The following is a 19704-nucleotide window of genomic DNA, read 5'->3' as shown; positions in this document are numbered from 1 at the left end:
TGAGACATGTATGAGGTATAGAAAAAATAGAGAATCAAGTCCATACATGTACTGGAACAGACCAAAATTCAGGCTGCAACACAGTTAAATGATCATAGTAAGGCTCCACCAGGTCAGGAGAAAAAAAAATGGAGCAGTAATTCATAAATTGATCTTACCCATGTTGCTGTAAGCCTCTGTCTGTGATGCCACAGAACGCCCCAACACGCGTTTCGCGGATGTGCTTTCTCAAGGGGAGTGTCAAGAGTAAAGATCTAGGCTGAAAGGGAGTGGTGCTGACCGCTGAAGATGCGGGTAAAGGACACACTGTCACCTTAGGCATGAACGTGTTAAAATAATTCAGGAGTCTTCTTATCAACGCGTCCCCAGACATGTTTCTTAGACAGTGGAGCCCTCGCACCTCACAAAGGAGATTTTTTTCGGCAGCTAATCTGGGTGGCTCAAGCCCAAGAGACCTCCAGTGGTGGGAAAACTCTAGGGAAAGTACTTGCCCCGGCTTGTATCAATCGATATTTGCCACTAGGACAAACAGTGCTTACCCTGCCCATCCGGGCCTGTACCCCTCTGGAAGGAGTCGAGGTTCAGATTGAGCTTGCCAAAGCAGAACAACTACCCCCGGGGCTAATAGTGGCGCAGATGTTAGCTACTGTGCACGATGAAACGGTCCTTGTACGATGTGTCAATTTGGGGGAAAATGACATCACATTCCCACCCAGAAGCGAAGTGGCCCAAGTCGTGGGTATGCCGGAAGAATTGATATCACCACAGGCTGTGCAATTGACAGTAAAACAGGGAGACCCTTGGATGATGGCAGTAGATACTACCCTGGTGCCCGAGCCTCAACACTTGCGAGAGGGACGGCTAATTTTAGAACAAATGCGGGTCGAACTCAACGAACTCACGTCACAGCAGGTCCAGCAAGTGGAAGCTATGTTACGGTGATATCAGGGTGTGTTCGCATGTCATGAAGACGATTTTGGTTGCACCACAGCAATCACGCACGAGATTCCAACTGACACAGCACCCATAAGAGAAAGATACCGCCAAATTCCACCGCAAATGTATCAGGAAGTGAAAGGAATGTTGTCTTAGATGCTATGAAATGGTGTAATCCGAGAAAGTCAGATCCCATGGGCTGCCATTATCGTACTGGTGCAGAAGAAAGATGGTACGCTTTTTGTGTGGACTACCGTAAACTCAATGCTTGCACTGCACAAGATTCCTATCCGCTACCATGGATTGAAGAGTCCATGTCCACCCTGGGAAATGCCAAATATTTCTCCACATTCGATCTGCCAGTGGCTACTGGCAAGTACCAATGTCTGAGCAGGATCGAGCAAAGACGGCCTTTATACTTCCTATGGGATTATACAAGTTCAATTGGATGCCGTTTGGTCTGGCTAATGCGCCAGGTACGTTTCAACAACTAATGGAGAGGTGCTTAGGTGACCTAAACTTCGAGGCCACTCTCATTTATTTGGACAATATCATTGTCTACGCTGCTTCATTGAGGAACATCTCCGAAGACTGGAACAAGTGTTGAGCCACCTTAAACAGCATGGATTAAACGTAAAGCCCCAGAAGTGCCATCTGTACCGCACACAAATCGAATATTTGGGGCATGTAGTCTCTGCGAAAGGAGTGAGACCGTCTCGTGAGAAAATTGCGGCAGTGCAAGACTGGCCTACCCCGAAGACTGTAAAAGATGTGCGGGCCTTCTTAGGACTCACTGGGTACTTTAGGCGATTCGTGAACTTTACTCGTATTGTGAACCTTGTGGTGCAGGGAAAAGGATAGTGCTGGGTGGAAGATATATTTCTCCCAGCAGGATAAGATTTGGGCTGAATTTTCCCTAAGGTTAAGGACCTGCAGTGATGTCACGATCACGTGATACGCCCATGTGATAGGTACCTCACCTGTGGGTGTGGTTATGGGCAATATAATGAGACTGTGGTGTGGTGACATGGTCGGTGTTGGAAGGTCCTAGTAATGGACAGACTTCCTGAAAAACATGTGGTGAGACCGTGTACCTGCAAAGCCTGGGATGGCTTCTGTGTTGGGGAAGCCAGGACTGACAAGAAGTCAGCTTGACGAGCAGAGCTCCTGGAAGGTAACGTCAGACAAGGGGGGTTGTAATATACGGCAGAGAGGTTTATCTGCTACATGAACAGACTGGTGGTCATGATATGTTCGTGGATGTAATGAATTAAACTTTATGTTATGTGGTTTATGCGGAGTTAATAGACAAAATAGACTGTTTACCTAAGAAAATGTTCCTGTGTGCTTTAATCCTGTGGCCAAGCAAGGGTCCACCAATACACTCAGGGAGCACTATCTCACAACCTGCTATTAGAACTGTTGAAGGGAGTGCCGTCCAGTGTAAAGAACAGAACTGTCCAATGGGGAGAGCGTCAGGAGTAGTGTTGAGCATTCCGATACCGCAAGTATCGGGTATCGGCCGATACTTGCGGTATCGGAATTCCGATACCGAGATCCGATACTTTTGTGGTATCGGGTATCGGTATCGGATACATAGAGATGTGTAAAATAAAGAATTAAAATAAAAAATATTGATATATTTACCTCTCCGGCGGCCCCTGGACTCAGCGCGGGTAACCGGCAGGCTTCGTTGTTCAAAATCAGCGCTTTTAGGACCTGAGAATCACGTCCCGGCTTCTGATTGGTCGCGGGCCGCCCATGTGACCGCCACGCGACCAATCACAAGCCGCGACATCACCGCAAGCTATTAACGCGCTCATTTTTAAAAATGAGCGCGTTAATGGCTTTCAAAGACGTAGCGGCTTGTGATTGGTCGCGTGGCCGCGACCAATCACAAGCCGGACGTCACCGCAAGCTATTAACGCGCTCATTTTTAAAAATGAGCGCGTTAATGGCTTTCAAAGACGTAGCGGCTTGTGATTGGTCGCGTGGCCGCGACCAATCACAAGCCGGACGTCACCGCAAGCTATTAACGCGCTCATTTTTAAAAATGAGCGCGTTAATGGCTTTCAAAGACGTAGCGGCTTGTGATTGGTCGCGTGGCCGCGACCAATCACAAGCCGGACGTCACCGCAAGCTATTAACGCGCTCATTTTTAAAAATGAGCGCGTTAATGGCTTTCAAAGACGTAGCGGCTTGTGATTGGTCGCGGCCGCGACCAATCACAAGCCGCTACGTCTTTGAAAGCCATTAACGCGCTCATTTTTAAAAAATGAGCGCGCTAATAGCTTGCGGTGACGTCGCGGCTTGTGATTGGTCGCGTGGCCGCGACCAATCACAAGCCGCTACGTCTTTGAAAGTCATTAACGCGCTCATTTTTCAAAAATGAGCGCGCTAATAGCTTGCGGTGACGTCGCGGCTTGTGATTGGTCGCGTGGCGGTCACATGGGCGGCCCGCGACCAATCAGAAGCCGGGACGTGATTCTCAGGTCCTAAAAGCGCTGATTTTGAACAAAGAAGCCTGCCGGTTACCCGCGCTGAGTTCAGGGGCCGCCGGAGAGGTAAATATATCAATATTTTTTATTTTAATTCTTTATTTTACACATCCCTATGGATCCCAGGGCCTGAAGGAGAGTTTCCTCTCCTTCAGACCCTGGGAACCATGAGAATACCTTCCGATACTCGATGTCCCATTGACTTGTATTGGTATCGGATATCGGTAATGGCGATATCCGATATTTTTCGGGTATCGGCCGATACTATCCGATACCGATACTTTCAAGTATCGGACGGTATCGCTCAACACTAGTCAGGAGGAAGCGTTTCAAGCCCTGAAATTGGCTCTGCCCGAGGCAACAGTGCTGGCCAATGCTGACTTCTCCCAGCCGTTTATCCTTCTTACTGATGGAAGGTTGCATGGACTCAGAGGTGCTGTCCCAAATCCAGAGTGGAAAGGAAGAAAGGAACGTGTGATTGCCTACGCGAGTTGGTCCCTCCATGACTCCGAAAGAAACCTGGATAACTGCAGTTCCTTTAAACTAGAGCTGTTGGCATTAGTGTGGGCTATGACAGAGAAGTTTGCCGAATATTTGTCCGACTCCGAAGTCCTGGTACGCACAGAAAACAACCCCTTAGCCCATCTGGAAAAGGCAAAACTTGGGGCGTTGGAGCCACTTTGGGTGGCTCAGATGGCGAAGTTCCGATATAAAATCACATATAAGAGAGGGGCTGAGAATACCCACGCTGACGCCTTATCCCAAGTGACCCATAGGAAGCCTGGACCTAACCGGGACGAAGAGCTGGAGGCTAAAGAAGTCCCGGAGTTCCGAGATTTTGCCAGGACAATGGCAGCTACGCTGGAGCAGGTGCATATTGGGACAATCTCATGACGAGTGGGTCCGAATACAACAAGAAGACGAAGATCTTGCTTGAATGAGACAATGGGTGTCGACAAAGCGATTACCCAGCCAGCAGGAGATAGATGCTCTGTCCCGGGGAGCCCTGCAGATGCTGTGGCAGTGGGAAAGACTACAGATGAGGAACAGAATATTCTAAGAAAAAAGAATGAAAAACCAGCTCACCTACTAGGCATGTGTTGTGGGGGAAGCCCGGATACTGTGCAGTCATCACATGAAATGATAAGGTAAACAGGAGAAAACTACTCATGTATATATTTTTTTATGTAATTTTCTGTGTATTCGCATGTTAGTTTTCTTACTTTTTGGTTTTTTGTTATTTTGATGTTTTTATTGCATAAATTCACTTATGTGACAGGTGATAGACTTATCCACTATGATTGGTTACAGCTTGTATTTAACCATGCTGTGATGCATAGTGAGCAGCTTTGAAAAAGAACACACTGTTCGAAACGCGTAGCCTGCTGCTACTCATTCTCCTGTGAACCATGTTATTGGACTTTGGATTTTATTCTCAATAAAATTTTGATATTTTTGGAAGCTGGATTTTCTAAAATCCTGTTTACCTTAACAGAATATTGTGTCGGAGAGTTCAACTACAGTGGGAGCTGGGCGCCACCTGGCAGACATTGATACCTGAAGCGTTGCTGGCTAAAGTAGCAACAGAAGCACATGAAAGAGGAGCGCACTTCGGTCCAGGAAAGATGTTTCAGTGGCTGCAAAGGTTAGTCTACCATCTTTGATTGAAGGGTGCAGTAGAGGAGACCTGTCGGCTATGTAGAAACTGTAAATTCGCCAAGCCACCGGAACAGAGGGCTCCCACTCAGACCATAGTGACTTCTGCCCCACTGGACGTGTTAATGATAGATTATCTGACTATTGGCCCAGCTCATCAGGGATACGAACATTGCTTGGTGATGACAGATCATGAAGTTTTCTGATGTGACCACGACACGAGACCAGACCACCATATCCGCTGCATATGCCATCTTACGCCATCGTAAGAACTTCATCCAGATATACGGCTGCCCGAAGCGGATCCACTCCGATCAAGGTGCCTGTTTTCTCGGGAAAGTGATGGAAGAGTTACACCGGTTCTATCAGATTGTGAAAACCCAGACGACGTCTTACCACCCCCAAGGGAATGGGGCTTGCGAACGGTTCAGCCACACCCTGATTCAGATGTTAAGGACACTGGAAGAAGACTGAAAAGCTTGGTAGCCTGAGTTTGTGGCTGAGTTAGTGTGTGTGTACAACAACCGAAGGCACAGCACCACCGGCTACACGCCTTATACTTTACTGTTTGGCTGACAAGGAAGAGAGATTACCAAGCTGGAACCAGAGGAGGACTACCCATGGACGAGGGTGTCCACCTGAGTCCGAGAACATCGTCATCAGCTACAGACCTTACATCATCTGGTGCTGACCAGGTTTCAGTAACTGGAACATACAGAAGCAGCAACTCTGCGTGGGACAGCTCTTCAGGCTGGGGACCGTGTCTTGGTATGAGATAAACATCCTCAAGATAAACTGGAGACTCGGTGGGAAAAGAACCCGTATCGGTGAAGCGGAAAATCAATTCCGAGGAGCACATTTACAAGATCCAACCTGAGGGAGGAGAGAACACTGCCACTGGAATAGTTAATCGAAATATGTTATGGCCCTGCTTGTCCAAAGATCCTGACTCAGTTGACTCAGTTGAGGAGATGCCAGATGTCCCAGAAATAGTCCCGTCGGACATTGTCGATTGTGAAGAAGAAGAAGACCCTGAACAACCTCCGGGAGATTTAGAAGAAGGGCAAATACCTGCGGTACCTGAAGCTGCCATCCCAGAGGAAATGGGTATACCTTCGTCCTCACCCTTAAAACCTGATTCAACTACTCAAATGGACTCATCTACTCCCACTGACTTATGGCGCTCCGAACGAGCAACAGCTGGCATACCCCCTAATCGATGTAACCATGATCAATTTGTTTGGTGGCAAATAGTTCAAGGACTGGAATAGTGTCAATGTGAAATAAAGAAACTCTCGCCCGTGGAATGGAAAGCTACGTACCCGCTGTCCTCCGTCCCTGGAGGTGACTCATACGTGAGACCAGTAACTGCTGTGTGCGTGTTACGTTTTTTCTCCTTTGGACATTCGCCTAGCCCCTGTTTCCCCTATTCACCCCACCAGTTCCAGTATTGCTTTATACCCTATCTCCCATAATTATTTCCTCCCTGCGTGGAGTTTACATCTGTTAATAAATTTGTTAACCCTTGATCTGCTTCCTGTCTGTGACGACATCCCCATCCCTGCAACTCTAAACACAATCCCGTTAACTGGACATTTACAATCTCCTTCGCTAAGCTGAATCATCTCTGTAAATTTCTTTTGTTAATCTTGTTTGTTATGTAACTGTATATGCTGTATTGTTTTGTCCCCTTTGTAAAAATATTTTGTATATTTTTTTTATAAACACTGCCTATTGTTCTGGATTAAATCTAAAATATAATAGTTATTTTCCTTTAATTCTTTAAACAACAACCCTGAAGCCATACGCTACCTAAAAAAGCATCCAATCGATCAGAAAGCGATTCATGGTGGCAGCAAGTAGTTCTTGGGTTATTGTGGAGTTACCCCTGCAGGGGTATAAATTTCCATGGAATTCGAGAGGTATATACCATACGCTCATGGTTAGCTTCCCTACAGCTTCCTCAGATAATAGTCGGTCAATCGCGTAATTGTCCAGGCGATAGGTGACAGCAGAGAGCTGCTTGTAACAAAAAGATAACAGTGGGGGGATCCACGCGACCTGCCAGGCTGTGATGCTTTGACACACACAACATGCAGTATATAGTATATAGTGAATTTAATGATCAACTACAAAGCTTAGACACAGTCTTCAGTGCATCAGCAACTGGCGATCACATCATGGAATTATAACATTTAAATGTTGAACTGCAGCGATTGGAGATTAATTTTCTATGTTTGACTTATAAAAATATCACAGGCATCCTCTTAAATTATCACCTTTTTCACATGCTACAGAGAATTATCAATACAGAGGGATATAATTTGGGGTCTGCAAATTATCTCTGATGTTTCCTAAACCTCCAGATCACCAAAAGCAAATGTGTGATTCAAATTTGCCAAAATGATGGACTCTTTTTAGCACTTTTCTTATAAGATTTTATATACAAGGTTAATAACTCACATTGCCGATCCTTTTCTGAACAGTTTGACCCTGTTTCATCTTGGAGAAGTAATGGTAATACAGAGACACGTATGTCATTATGGACCTCTCGTCTGGATGTGGGATGACGACATCTTCAGCATCCAGCAGCTTGGATATGCCCAGCTTGGTGTCAGCCACATTGAAGGCATTATTTAGGTTGTGCAAGGGTTGGGTTGATTTGAGATTATGGTAGTCAATGAGATCAGGCCTGTGGGAGACAGAACATTGCAAGCAAACTTTGGACATGATCAGAAAGCACTAGGATTATATACTATGCAGTCGTCCGACTGCAACATAGTTGTAAGAATAGCATCTGCCGTAAATGGCGGAGCGATTGGACTCAATCAGAAGTATCGGCACAAAATAAAATAAAAAAATCTAATTAACACTATGTTATGACCTGAGACTCAAGATCTACAGAGCTGTTCTTTATATGCAGTGTACTGCATTTTTGGAGGTACAGTCTGGTTGGGGGTCTGTCAGGGTGTATGTGTGACATGATATGATAAAAAAAAAAAAAAAAATAAACAAAAACAACAATGAAAGGGTTATCGCCATTATCTTAACTGGATATTTTATGCAGTGCTTACAATATCTTTTCAATGGAACTTGTAAGCACTGCCCTGAGGCCGGACGGGATTGCTAGAGCCAGCACTTAGCTCCTGGCTACATTTTTAATGCTGCACTATACTTATAATGCTTAGCTGCCTCATATAGCAGCATCAGAAGCAGAAGAAGATGATGCTGCTGACCTGTCAATCAAGCAGTAGAGGTTTCCAGTAACCCCCAGCAATCAGGAAGGTTGGGGGAGCAGTGTGCTTCTGCTTGACATCATGAGAATATACATGTAAGTGACAAATATCCAATGGAACATTTATTTATTTTTTGTTTTTTTGCACAATATCTGAAACTGTGTGTTCTATAAATCTTTAAATACAAAGAATTCTCAGATAATTGTTCTTCCGACAAACATATGATGTGCTGTAAAACTGATCATACTGATCACATCAGGTTTATGGTGCAGCAAAGGTCAAACAGATATGTTATGATGTATGTTAATGGTTTTACATTTGCCATAACTCTAAATAAAGAGGCAGTGATTTTACTAGAAACCCTCTGAATAATGTGTAGACACAGGTGACAAAAGACAGATTCAAACTTGATTGGTCTAGTTCTTGTAATACAAAAACTTGGAACAGTTCCCCCCCCAGAAAACAGAGGAGTCGAAAAGAAAAGAAAATTTCTAACTCAATAATTTAACCTTATACATTTTCACAAACGCTACGAATTAAAAAGAAATACCTGTGAGCATGGATGAGCGCATTGAATGCAAGGCCGTCCCGCCAGCTACTGGAGAAGTCCTGTACATCTACATTTGAGTAGGGGGCTGTTTTAATCTGGCACCAAATAAGAAGAGCTTCTTTGGCTGACGCTTTAGAGGCACTTGCACCAAACTCATCCTGTTAAAAATGACAAAACAGAATTAAAATGATTGATTACTGCTGACATAGGACTGCTGGGGGAAGCACACTCTGACTTATTTGCCTTTAAGGGTCAATGCACACATCCAAAATGGCAGAGTGGTGTCTCATTTTTTTTCATCAGACACAACTCAGACCCACATAACCTCGCAGATCACACGTCCGTGAAATTCTGAGATCCGTAAAAAACTCAGATCAAGTCCTATCCTGATCTATTCTGTATTTTATACATAGACCAAACTTCTAGTAGTGTTAAAGACTGTGAACACATGTGACGTGGAAAAAGTTGCAGTCTGCAATTTTCATTCCTTCATATTTAGACCCCCTGATGTGCAGTTTGCAGTCTAATCAATGTGTTAGAATTTTCTCTTGTGGGAGTGTCTCTCCCAGTAATATAGGCTGGCTGTATGTATCCACGGTGCTGCTGTCTTCACTTGCTTTTATATATCAGAACAGCTTCTATCCTGCATTTAATTCTTCTTTTTGTGCTTTCTTCCTTTTCTACAGCAATTTACTTTGCCCTTCCTGAGACTGTAGATAGTTTCCCCCGGTCTACATAATAGAAATCTTTGTACTCCGTATTCCTGCCCGTTGCTGTCATCAGGGTATGTTCAGCCAAGTGAACCTTATGTCAGTGTACAAAATGGATTGCATATCTAGAGCACAAACAACGCAATTATTGAATAGAAATGTATTCACATGACCGAGTGTTCAAATTAAATAAAACACAAGCCCCTTGCGATTTACAGACAACACTTGCCCATAGAGGTCAGTGGGTGAATTAAAAAAAAATGCCATAAATACACTGAATATTATAATTTATAACATCTTTATATGATATTTACCTTATCCAAAGTAATGGAAGATATTTGGAAACGAAGAATAATAATCCAAATAAGGCCCAATATTAATGTCCTATCTCCATCCACAATATTTTCTGGCCCAATTAATTTTACAGGAACCTGGGATATTAAAAATATATATATGTATATGGAAAACACATAAATACTTTAAATACTGAAATAATAAATTCACAAGCAATCCTAGCAGCTATTATACCTTAGTCTGTAACACTATTGTTTAGGTGTGGAGAGATGCTATTAATTTAGCTACAGGGTTTCAAAGTTATGTCCATAGAAATCAACGGGTATGGCACTTCCAACAATATATTACCACCGGCGGACTTACAAAGTAAGTAGTCGAAAGAAGCGAACCATATGATAATAAAATACACAGCTTTATTTTAAACATATTTTTTTAAAAATCATTAAAATTAAGTAAAGAAACCATAATTAAAGAAAACAAAAGTGTCCAGAGGGGAGTGCCCTCACCTTGGTGTACAAGGAATCATATAAAAGGAATCTACTATATAATAGTCTAATTCTGTCTGTTTGTCTGTAACGGAAATCCCGCGTCGCTGATTGGTCGACCAATCAGCGACTGGCGCAGTCCAGCCATGAATTGACGCGGGATTTAAACCACTACATACATATTTTAGAATACCGGATGCGTTAGAATCGGGCCACCATCTAGTGGTAAATATAAAGCTCTAAGATTCAATAACAATATTGATTAGAAGTACTACTTTATGCAAAGCATAAAACACAATGGAAGGACCAAATGTGAATATCTAGAGCTAGAGTGACCTAAGTACTGATCCCAATAAATATAGAGTTATATACGGTTTTTGTATATAGCTCAAAAGAGTGGATTCTATTACATTACATGATGTGTGCAGCAGATATCCTATTTAAGCAAGACATAAACACCTCAGTTATTGACTCTTAAACAAGTACAAAAATATTAAGGGATGTAAGTATGGAAACATTACCTGCATAGAGAGTAAAGCCAAATGAGCACTGAGATAGAGGGACTAAAGCACTGGAACTGAAGGAGAGATCCCCACACCCCAAACTCTTTTGTTTTCTTTAATTATGGTTTCTTTAGTTATTTTTAATGATTTTTTAAAAAAATATATCTAATATATAAAGCTGAGTGAATGTGTGTGTGTATGTGTGTGTGTATGTGTGTGTGTGTGTGTGTATGTATTGGTCACGCCCACTCCACATAGCCCCGCCCACTCCTCAACCAATTACTACATCTTTCATTTCACCAGAGCTGTTTAAAAGATGAAAGCTGAGCTGTGATTGGTTGCTATGAGCAAGACTTTTCCTTTTAGACAATTGTGTTAACTGAGTTCTGTTATTCTTATCATTTCTATGGTGTTATCGTCCTTTTGTAAAGCTGGAAATAACACAATTTATTATGTGTCGACACAGACCACCGTCTGCCACAGACTGCAGGGGAGCCCAGAATCAGAAACTTCTCTTTGTCTGGCACGAAGCATCTCATTAACTTAAAAATTAAAACAGAAGACGAATTTCTCCAACCCAGGTATCATTTTAATCAGTGTAACAGCGCCAACCTGACAATGTTGGCTCTGACAGGATGATGTGGGATATTAGGGGTAGTAGTCTGGTGGCTCTGACAGGATGATATGGGATATTAGGGGTACTAGTCCAGTGGCTCTGGCTGACGGGATGATGTGGGATATTAGTGTTAGTAGTCCGGTGGCTCTGACGGGATGATGTGAGATATTAGGAGTAATAGTCCCATGGCTCTGAATGATGGGATGATGTGGGATATTAGGGGTAGTAGTCTGGTGGCTCTGACAGGATGATATGGGATATTAGGGGTACTAGTCCAGTGGCTCTGGCTGACGGGATGATGTGAGATATTAGGAGTAATAGTCCCATGGCTCTGAATGACGGGAGGATGTGGGATATTAGTGTTAGTAGTCCGGTGGCTCTGACGGGATGATGTGAGATATTAGGGGTAATAGTCCCATGGCTCTGAATGATGGGATGATGTGGGATATTAGTGTTAGAAGTCCGGTGGCTCTGACGGGATGATGTGAGATATTAGGGGTAATAGTCCCATGGCTCTGAATGACGGGATGATGTGAGATATTAGGAGTAATAGTCCCATGGCTCTGAATGACGGGAGGATGTGAGATATTAGGGGTAGTAGTCCAGTGGCTCTGACGGGATGATGTGAGATATTAGGAGTAATAGTCCCATGGCTCTGAATGACGGGAGGATGTGGGATATTAGTGTTAGTAGTCCGGTGGCTCTGACGGGATGATGTGAGATATTAGGGGTAATAGTCCCATGGCTCTGAATGATGGGATGATGTGGGATATTAGTGTTAGAAGTCCGGTGGCTCTGACGGGATGATGTGAGATATTAGGGGTAATAGTCCCATGGCTCTGAATGACGGGAGGATGTGGGATATTAGGGGTAGTAGTCCAGTGGCTCTGACGGGATGATGTGGAATATTAGGAGTAATAGTCCCATGGCTCTGAATGACGGGATGATGTGAGATATTAGGGGTAATAGTCCCATGGCTCTGAATGACGGGATGATGTGAGATATTAGGGGTAATAGTCCCATGGCTCTGAATGACGGGATGATGTGAGATATTAGGAGTAATAGTCCCATGGCTCTGAATGACGGGATGATGTGAGATATTAGGGGTAATAGTCCCATGGCTCTGAATGACGGGATGATGTGAGATATTAGGGGTAATAGTCTCATGGCTCTGAATGACGGGAGGATGTGGGATATTAGGGGTAGTAGTCCAGTGGCTCTGACGGGATGATGTGGGATATTAGGGGTAGTAGTCCAGTGGCTCTGACGGGATGATGTGAGATATTAGGAGTAATAGTCCCATGGCTCTGAATGACGGGATGATGTGAGATATTAGGGGTAATAGTCCCATGGCTCTGAATGACGGGATGATGTGGGATATTAGCGTTAGTAGTCCGGTGGCTCTGACGGGATGATGTGAGATATTAGGAGTAATAGTCCCATGGCTCTGAATGACGGGATGATGTGAGATATTAGGGGTAATAGTCCCATGGCTCTGAATGACGGGAGGATGTGGGATATTAGGGGTAGTAGTCCGGTGGCTCTGACGGGATGATGTGAGATATTAGGAGTAATAGTCCCATGGCTCTGAATGACGGGATGATGTGAGATATTAGGGGTAATAGTCCCATGGCTCTGAATGATGGGATGATGTGGGATATTAGCGTTAGTAGTCCGGTGGCTCTGACGGGATGATGTGAGATATTAGGGGTAATAGTCCAGTGGCTCTGAATGATGGGATGATGTGAGATATTAGGGGTAGTAGTCCAGTGGCTCTGATGGGATGATATGGGATATTAGGGGTAGTAGTCCGGTAGCTCTGAATGATGGGTGATGAGGGATATTAAAGTGAGTGTGGCTATGCGGTGTGGGCAGGCTATACACTCAGCTTTATATAAATAGATATAATCATTATAATTTGTTATAACTAACCACAGTTAGATACTATGCCCGGGCAACGCTGGACTCTTCAGCTTGTTTAAAATAAAGCTGTGTATTTTATTATCATATGGTTTGCTTCTTTGGACTACCGAACTTACTGTAAGTCCTCTGGTAGTAATAACGTAGCAACAGTCCAGGTTTCTGGTTATTACACAATGATAACTACAGCGGGTGTATAACTACAAGTCCACAGAATCTGCATTTTGGTACTGACATAAATTAGATTGCCAGCACCTATTCTTAGTAGGGCTGGTGCAGTTGGTACTTGTTTTTTTTTTTTTTTTTAATTAGCAGATAAAAACTAATGTTCAAGCACATCTTTAATGCAACACTATATCTTAAAAGGCATCTATCAACAGCTTTTTGCAACTTAATCTGAGAGCAGCATAATGTAGGGGCAGAGAGCCTGATTCCAGAGATGTGTCACTTATTTGGCTGTATGTTGTAGTTTTAAAACAAATCAGTGTTTTATCAGCAGGACTACATGTCACATGCAAGCCAGTCCAGCTACTCTGTGTAACCCCACCCTCACCAGTAATTGGCAGCTGGCTGACAGTGTACACAGGAGGCTGCCAACTAGGGATGTGGTTGGAGTTATACATTGCATTCTGAGCACTGCTACATTTACAGCAGAAAAAACAGGGATTTTATCAAAACTGCACCAAGCAGTCCAGTAAGTGACACATCATTGGAATCAGGCTTCCTGCCTCTAAAATCATGCTGCTCTTAGATTACTTAGCAAAATCCTGCTGGACAGATTTCCTTTAAAGAAAACTTTTGTGAACATTATTCTTCAGAGGAAGTACAGCTTTTTGTCATAGAAATGTAAAAAAAAATATATAAAATTTTAAAAAATAAATATATTATACTAAACATGCTGCTGGATTAAACCCAACTTCACAATGCCAGATCATTGTGAAAGACCAAAAAGGTAGATTTTAAGGATTTCTAAACATTGATGTAAAAAACAAAATTGTTATTTTATATGCCGAATGCTTCAATTAGGTTTATTTTTGATATTTCAGTAGAATGTAAAATTACCATTGAATACGATACATAAGTAACCTATGGAGAGGTTGCCTATATGGCTAATATACCCATAAATAAGTAATCCTTGTTTTAAGTCCATGGTCTTCAGATTCAGCTCTACAAGATATTACATAGCACATGTGTATACCAAGACCATATGATTTAAGTGGATGACACACAAACAAAATTATAGACACCACATTATTTTTGTACTAGCTATTGAACCCGTTCTACGCCCGGGTGGCGAGCATTTATATTGGTATATTGTCTCCATCATGGTATGTGCTGCTCCATCCTGCGTCCCCATCCTGTCATGCGCTGCTCCATCCTGCGTCCCCATCCTGTCATGTGCTGCTCCATCCTGCGTCCCCATCCTGTCATGCGCTGCTCCATCCTGCGTCCCCATCCTGTCATGTGCTGCTCCATCCTGCGTTCCCTTTCCTGTCATGCGCTGCTCCCATCCTGCGTCCCATCCTGTCATGCGCTGCTCCCATCCTGCGTCCCCATCCTGTGATGCGCTGCTCCCATCCTGTGATGCGCTGCTCCCATCCTGCGTCCCCATCCTGTCATGTGCTGCTCCATCCTGCGTCCCCATCCTGTCATGCGCTGCTCCATCATGCGTCCCCATCCTGTCATGCGCTGCTCCATCCTGCGTCCCCATCCTTATGTGCTGCTGCATCCTGCGTCCCCATCCTTATGTGCTGCTGCATCCTGCGTCCCCATCCTTATGTGCTGCTGCATCCTGCGTCCCCATCCTTATGTGCTGCTCCATCCTGCGTCCCCATCCTTATGTGCTGCTCCCATCCTGCGTCCCCATCCTTATGTGCTGCTCCATCCTGCGTCCCCATCCTTATGTGCTGCTGCATCCTGCGTCCCCATCCTTATGTGCTGCTGCATCCTGCGTCCCCATCCTTATGTTCATGCTGCATCCTGCGTCCCCATCCTTATGTGCTGCTGCATCCTGCGTCCCCATCCTTATGTGCTGCTGCATCCTGCGTCCCCATCCTTATGTGCTGCTCCATCCTGCGTCCCCATCCTTATGTGCTGCTGCATCCTGCGTCCCCATCCTTATGTACTGCTGCATCCTGCGTCCCCATCCTTATGTGCTGCTGCATCCTGCGTCCCCATCCTTATGTTCATGCTGCATCCTGCGTCCCCATCCTTATGTTCATGCTGCATCCTGCGTCCCCATCCTTATGTTCATGCTGCATCCTGCGTCCCCATCCTTATGTGCTGCTCCATCCTGCGTCCCCATCCTTATGTGCTGCTCCATCCTGCGTCCCCATCCTTATGTGCTGCTGCATCCTGCGTCCCCATCCTTATGTGCTGCTCCCATCCTGCGTCCCCATCCTTATGTTCATGCTGCATCCTGCGTCCCCATCCTTATGTGCTGCTGCATCCTGCGTCCCCATCCTTATGTGCTGCTCCCATCCTGCGTCCCCATCCTTATGTTCATGCTGCATCCTGCGTCCCCATCCTTATGTGCTGCTGCATCCTGCGTCCCCATCCTTATGTTCATGCTGCATCCTGCGTCCCCATCCTTATGTTCATGCTGCATCCTGCGTCCCCATCCTTATGTGCTGCTCCATCCTGCGTCCCCATCCTTATGTGCTGCTCCATCCTGCGTCCCCATCCTTATGTGCTGCTCCCATCCTGCGTCCCCATCCTTATGTGCTGCTCCATCCTGCGTCCCCATCCTGTTATGTGCTGCTCCATCCTGCGTCCCCATCCTTATGTGCTGCTCCCATCCTGCGTCCCCATCCTTATGTGCTGCACCATCCTGCGTCCCCATCCTGTTATGTGCTGCTCCATCCTGCGTCCCCATCCTTATGTGCTGCTCCATCCTGCGTCCCCATCCTTATGTGCTGCTCCATCCTGCGTCCCCATCCTTATGTGCTGCTCCATCCTGCGTCCCCATACTGTTATGTGCTGCTCCATCCTGCGTCCCCATCCTTATGTGCTGCTGCATCCTGCATCCCCATCCTTATGTGCTGCTCCATCCTGCGTCCCCATCCTTATGTGCTGCTCCATCCTGCGTCCCCATCCTTATGTGCTGCTCCATCCTGCGTCCCCATCCTTATGTGCTGCTCCATCCTGCGTCCCCATCCTTATGTGCTGCTCCATCCTGCGTCCCCATCCTTATGTGCTGCTCCATCCTGCGTCCCCATCCTCATGTGCTGCTCCATCCTGCGTCCCGATCCTGTTATGTGCTGCTCCATCCTGCGTCCCCATCCTTATGTGCTGCTCCATCCTGCGTCCCCATCCTGTTATGTGCTGCTCCATCCTGCGTCCCCATCCTTATGTGCTACTCCCATCCTGCGTCCCCATCCTTATGTGCTGCTCCATCCTGCGTCCCCATCCTTATGTGCTGCTGCATCCTGCGTCCCCATCCTTATGTGCTGCTCCATCCTGCGTCCCCATCCTTATGTGCTGCTCCATCCTGCGTCCCCATCCTTATGTGCTGCTCCCATCCTGCGTCCCCATCCTTATGTGCTGCTCCATCCTGCGTCCCCATCCTTATGTGCTGCTCCATCCTGCGTCCCCATCCTTATGTGCTGCTCCATCCTGCGTCCCCATCCTTATGTGCTGCTCCATCCTGCGTCCCCATCCTTATGTGCTGCTCCATCCTGCGTCCCCATCCTTATGTGCTGCTCCATCCTGCGTCCCCATCCTTATGTGCTGCTCCATCCTGCGTCCCCATACTGCCTCTGACCCGCTCGGCGCCGAGTGCTGGGGGGCCTGAGCAGGCGGGGACACCGGCGCGCTGTGGGGGTCAGGTGCCGGTATCGCCGCCAGCTCAGGCCCCCCCAGCACTTACTATACTCACCTGTCCGGCGTTCCATCGCTGAGCGCCGCCATCTTCCCGGTCTCCTGGCCGTGACTGTTCAGTCAGAGGGCGGCGCCGGCGCGCATTAAGTGCGTCATCGCGCCCTCTGAACTGAAGGCCACAGACCGAAGACCGGGAAGATGGCGCCGCTCAGCGATGGAATGGGGACAGGTGAATATAGGCCGATACTCACCCTCCTGGCGGTCCCTGCTTCTGCGGTGGAGATCGCGGTGTGTGTTCAGTGAGAACGCACACCGCGATCTCCCGGGAGCGTCGCTCTGTGAGGCCCAGACTGCGCCGGCGCTTGCGCTTGCGCAGTCTATAGAGGCTTCGGACAGAGTGACGCTCCCAGCGTTATATTATAGATGTCAAAGGGTTCTCTCCTTCTCTGTACCTGTCTGTCAGTTTGTATATTTCATTTTATATACAGCTCTGGCAAAAATTAGGAGACCACCACATCAAAACCCTGTCATGGGCAGCCCAATCTCCAGACCTGAACCCCATTGAAAACCTCTGGAATGTAACCAAGAGGATGATGGATAGTCACAAGCCATCAAACAAAGAAGAACTGCTTGCATTTTTGCGCCAGAAGCAGTGTGAAAGACTGGTGGAAAGCATGCCAAGACGCATGAAAGCTGTGATTAAAAATCATGGTTATTCCACAAAATATTGATTTCTGAACTCTTCCTGAGTTAAAACATTAGTATTGTTGTTTCTAAATGATTATGAACTTGTTTTCTTTGTATCTTTTGAGGTCTGAAAGCACTGTTTTTTTTAAATTTTGACCATTTTTCTTTGTCAGAAAAAAAATACAAAACGTATTGCTTGGAAGTTCGGAGACATGTTGTCAGAAGTTTATAGAATATAAGAACAATTCACATTTTACTCAATAATATACCTATAAAGAGAAAAATCAGACAAACTGAACATTTTGCAGTGGTCTCTTAATTTTTGCCAGAGCTGTTTGTATGTTAATCTATGTATCTCATGTACTGAACCTTGGAATTAGTGGTGCTTTCAAAATAAATATTAGGAATATTAGGAAAACCTAATAGGAATTTGATTTATCAACTTGCAAATTACATTACGTTGTTTAAGAAAGCAATCACGCTACTTATGTAGTAGAACAAATAGTATATCCGAAATCTAAAATAGTAAAGAATATTGGTTGCCAGTCTATAATTCTATACAGCTGACTTCTCATGCATGTTTTGCTAGAACTCGGGCATAAAAATTTGAAATGTCAAAAAAAAGTTTTGCGCACTATTGGCGAATTTTGTCATTTTTACACAAGTTCTGGGAAACTCTGCCAACTTCCTATAAAAAAAAAAATAGGTCAGAGATTTGCCCAGAAAGGACGTGGACAGGCGCAGCCACAAAAGTTTCAATAGAAAAAGTTCTCCGGCCCATGACTGGTGTGCACTTCTTGCGGTGGCATACTTCAGCTGATACATGAGCAACAGCCAATCAGAGGCATAAAAGTTCTTAAAGACTGACGCATTTTTCACCTGAACATTGCTTATCAAAATTGGTGCATAAAACACCAGACTTTATAAATTTGAGCCAATGTCCTGTGTAAAAAGTCACAAGACTTTCAGGGAACCTGTCCACGCACTTTCAGAAAACCATAAACTGTCATGATTTGGAAGCTAAACTGTTACATTTGTAAAATAAAATCACGATTTTGAGACCACAATAATTTTTCCAAACTGCACAATTAACCTTGGACTTTAGGAAAGTTAGAGCTTTGCTGTTGTTTTCCAAGAAATGGACTCTCATTTTTCCTTTTGCTGGTTTGGGCAGCTGTTCCCCTGAAATGAACTCCAGAAGACGTAACAGGTATAATCCATCTTTAAGTTCGGTGTAGATGTCCGTTATTGGGATGCTATCCTGTATAAAAAAAGAACAGAATTAGCAACCTCATGGATGGTGCATGAATTAACTATATCCATAATTATTACAAAGTCATGTAAGTACACAAGCCGATTATTCTACTTTTACAGAATGTCCTGCACCTCTTGGTGAGGCTTACAATCAAATGTTTCAACCTTTGGAACATTCATGGGGGCCATATTAACTAAGCTAAATTTTTGGAATTAAACTTGAAGAATGTGTATGTAGATAATATGTACTTGGATGTATAAAACCACATATAAAATCCAAGCATTTCATCATAGCGGTCTATACCGGTGAGCTTTCCTACTGCAGCAGGATAATGAGTGGACCATCAGTGGCTTGGATGCTGGAACTCCTGGTGATCATTTATCATAGTGGGAATTTGTCAGCAGCTAAATGTTCTACCTGACGTTGCACCTAGTATCAGCAGTGGGTGATAATGTAATACATGATCATGCAGTCATTCAAAATGCAAATAATTGGATCTTTGGGGCCTGATTCATCATTTGTGGGTTTTAAAGTAATTT

The 19704-nt window shown here is 44.9% G+C and overlaps 1 protein-coding gene across 3 annotated transcripts in view; it reads right to left on the bottom strand.

The window, feature by feature from the left end:
* The window catches only part of SPTBN5 (spectrin beta, non-erythrocytic 5), a 436876-nt gene that overhangs the window by 357453 nt on the left and 59719 nt on the right, over positions 1 to 19704 (bottom strand). For all 3 annotated transcript variants that reach the window (XM_069732520.1, XM_069732522.1, XM_069732521.1), the window contains exons 3-6: positions 19004 to 19171; positions 9901 to 10017; positions 8877 to 9034; positions 7554 to 7782 (exon numbers count right to left, since the gene is read on the bottom strand). In XM_069732520.1, coding sequence (XP_069588621.1) covers positions 7554 to 7782; positions 8877 to 9034; positions 9901 to 10017; positions 19004 to 19171 — 672 coding nt within the window. The remainder of the gene's footprint in view (positions 1 to 7553; positions 7783 to 8876; positions 9035 to 9900; positions 10018 to 19003; positions 19172 to 19704) is intronic.

This window comes from Ranitomeya imitator, chromosome 1 (assembly GCF_032444005.1).
Source record: "Ranitomeya imitator isolate aRanImi1 chromosome 1, aRanImi1.pri, whole genome shotgun sequence".
Lineage (NCBI taxonomy): Eukaryota > Metazoa > Chordata > Amphibia > Anura > Dendrobatidae > Ranitomeya > Ranitomeya imitator.
Note: the sequence above shows the minus strand (reverse complement) of the source record. Positions and strands in the feature narration are given on the sequence as shown.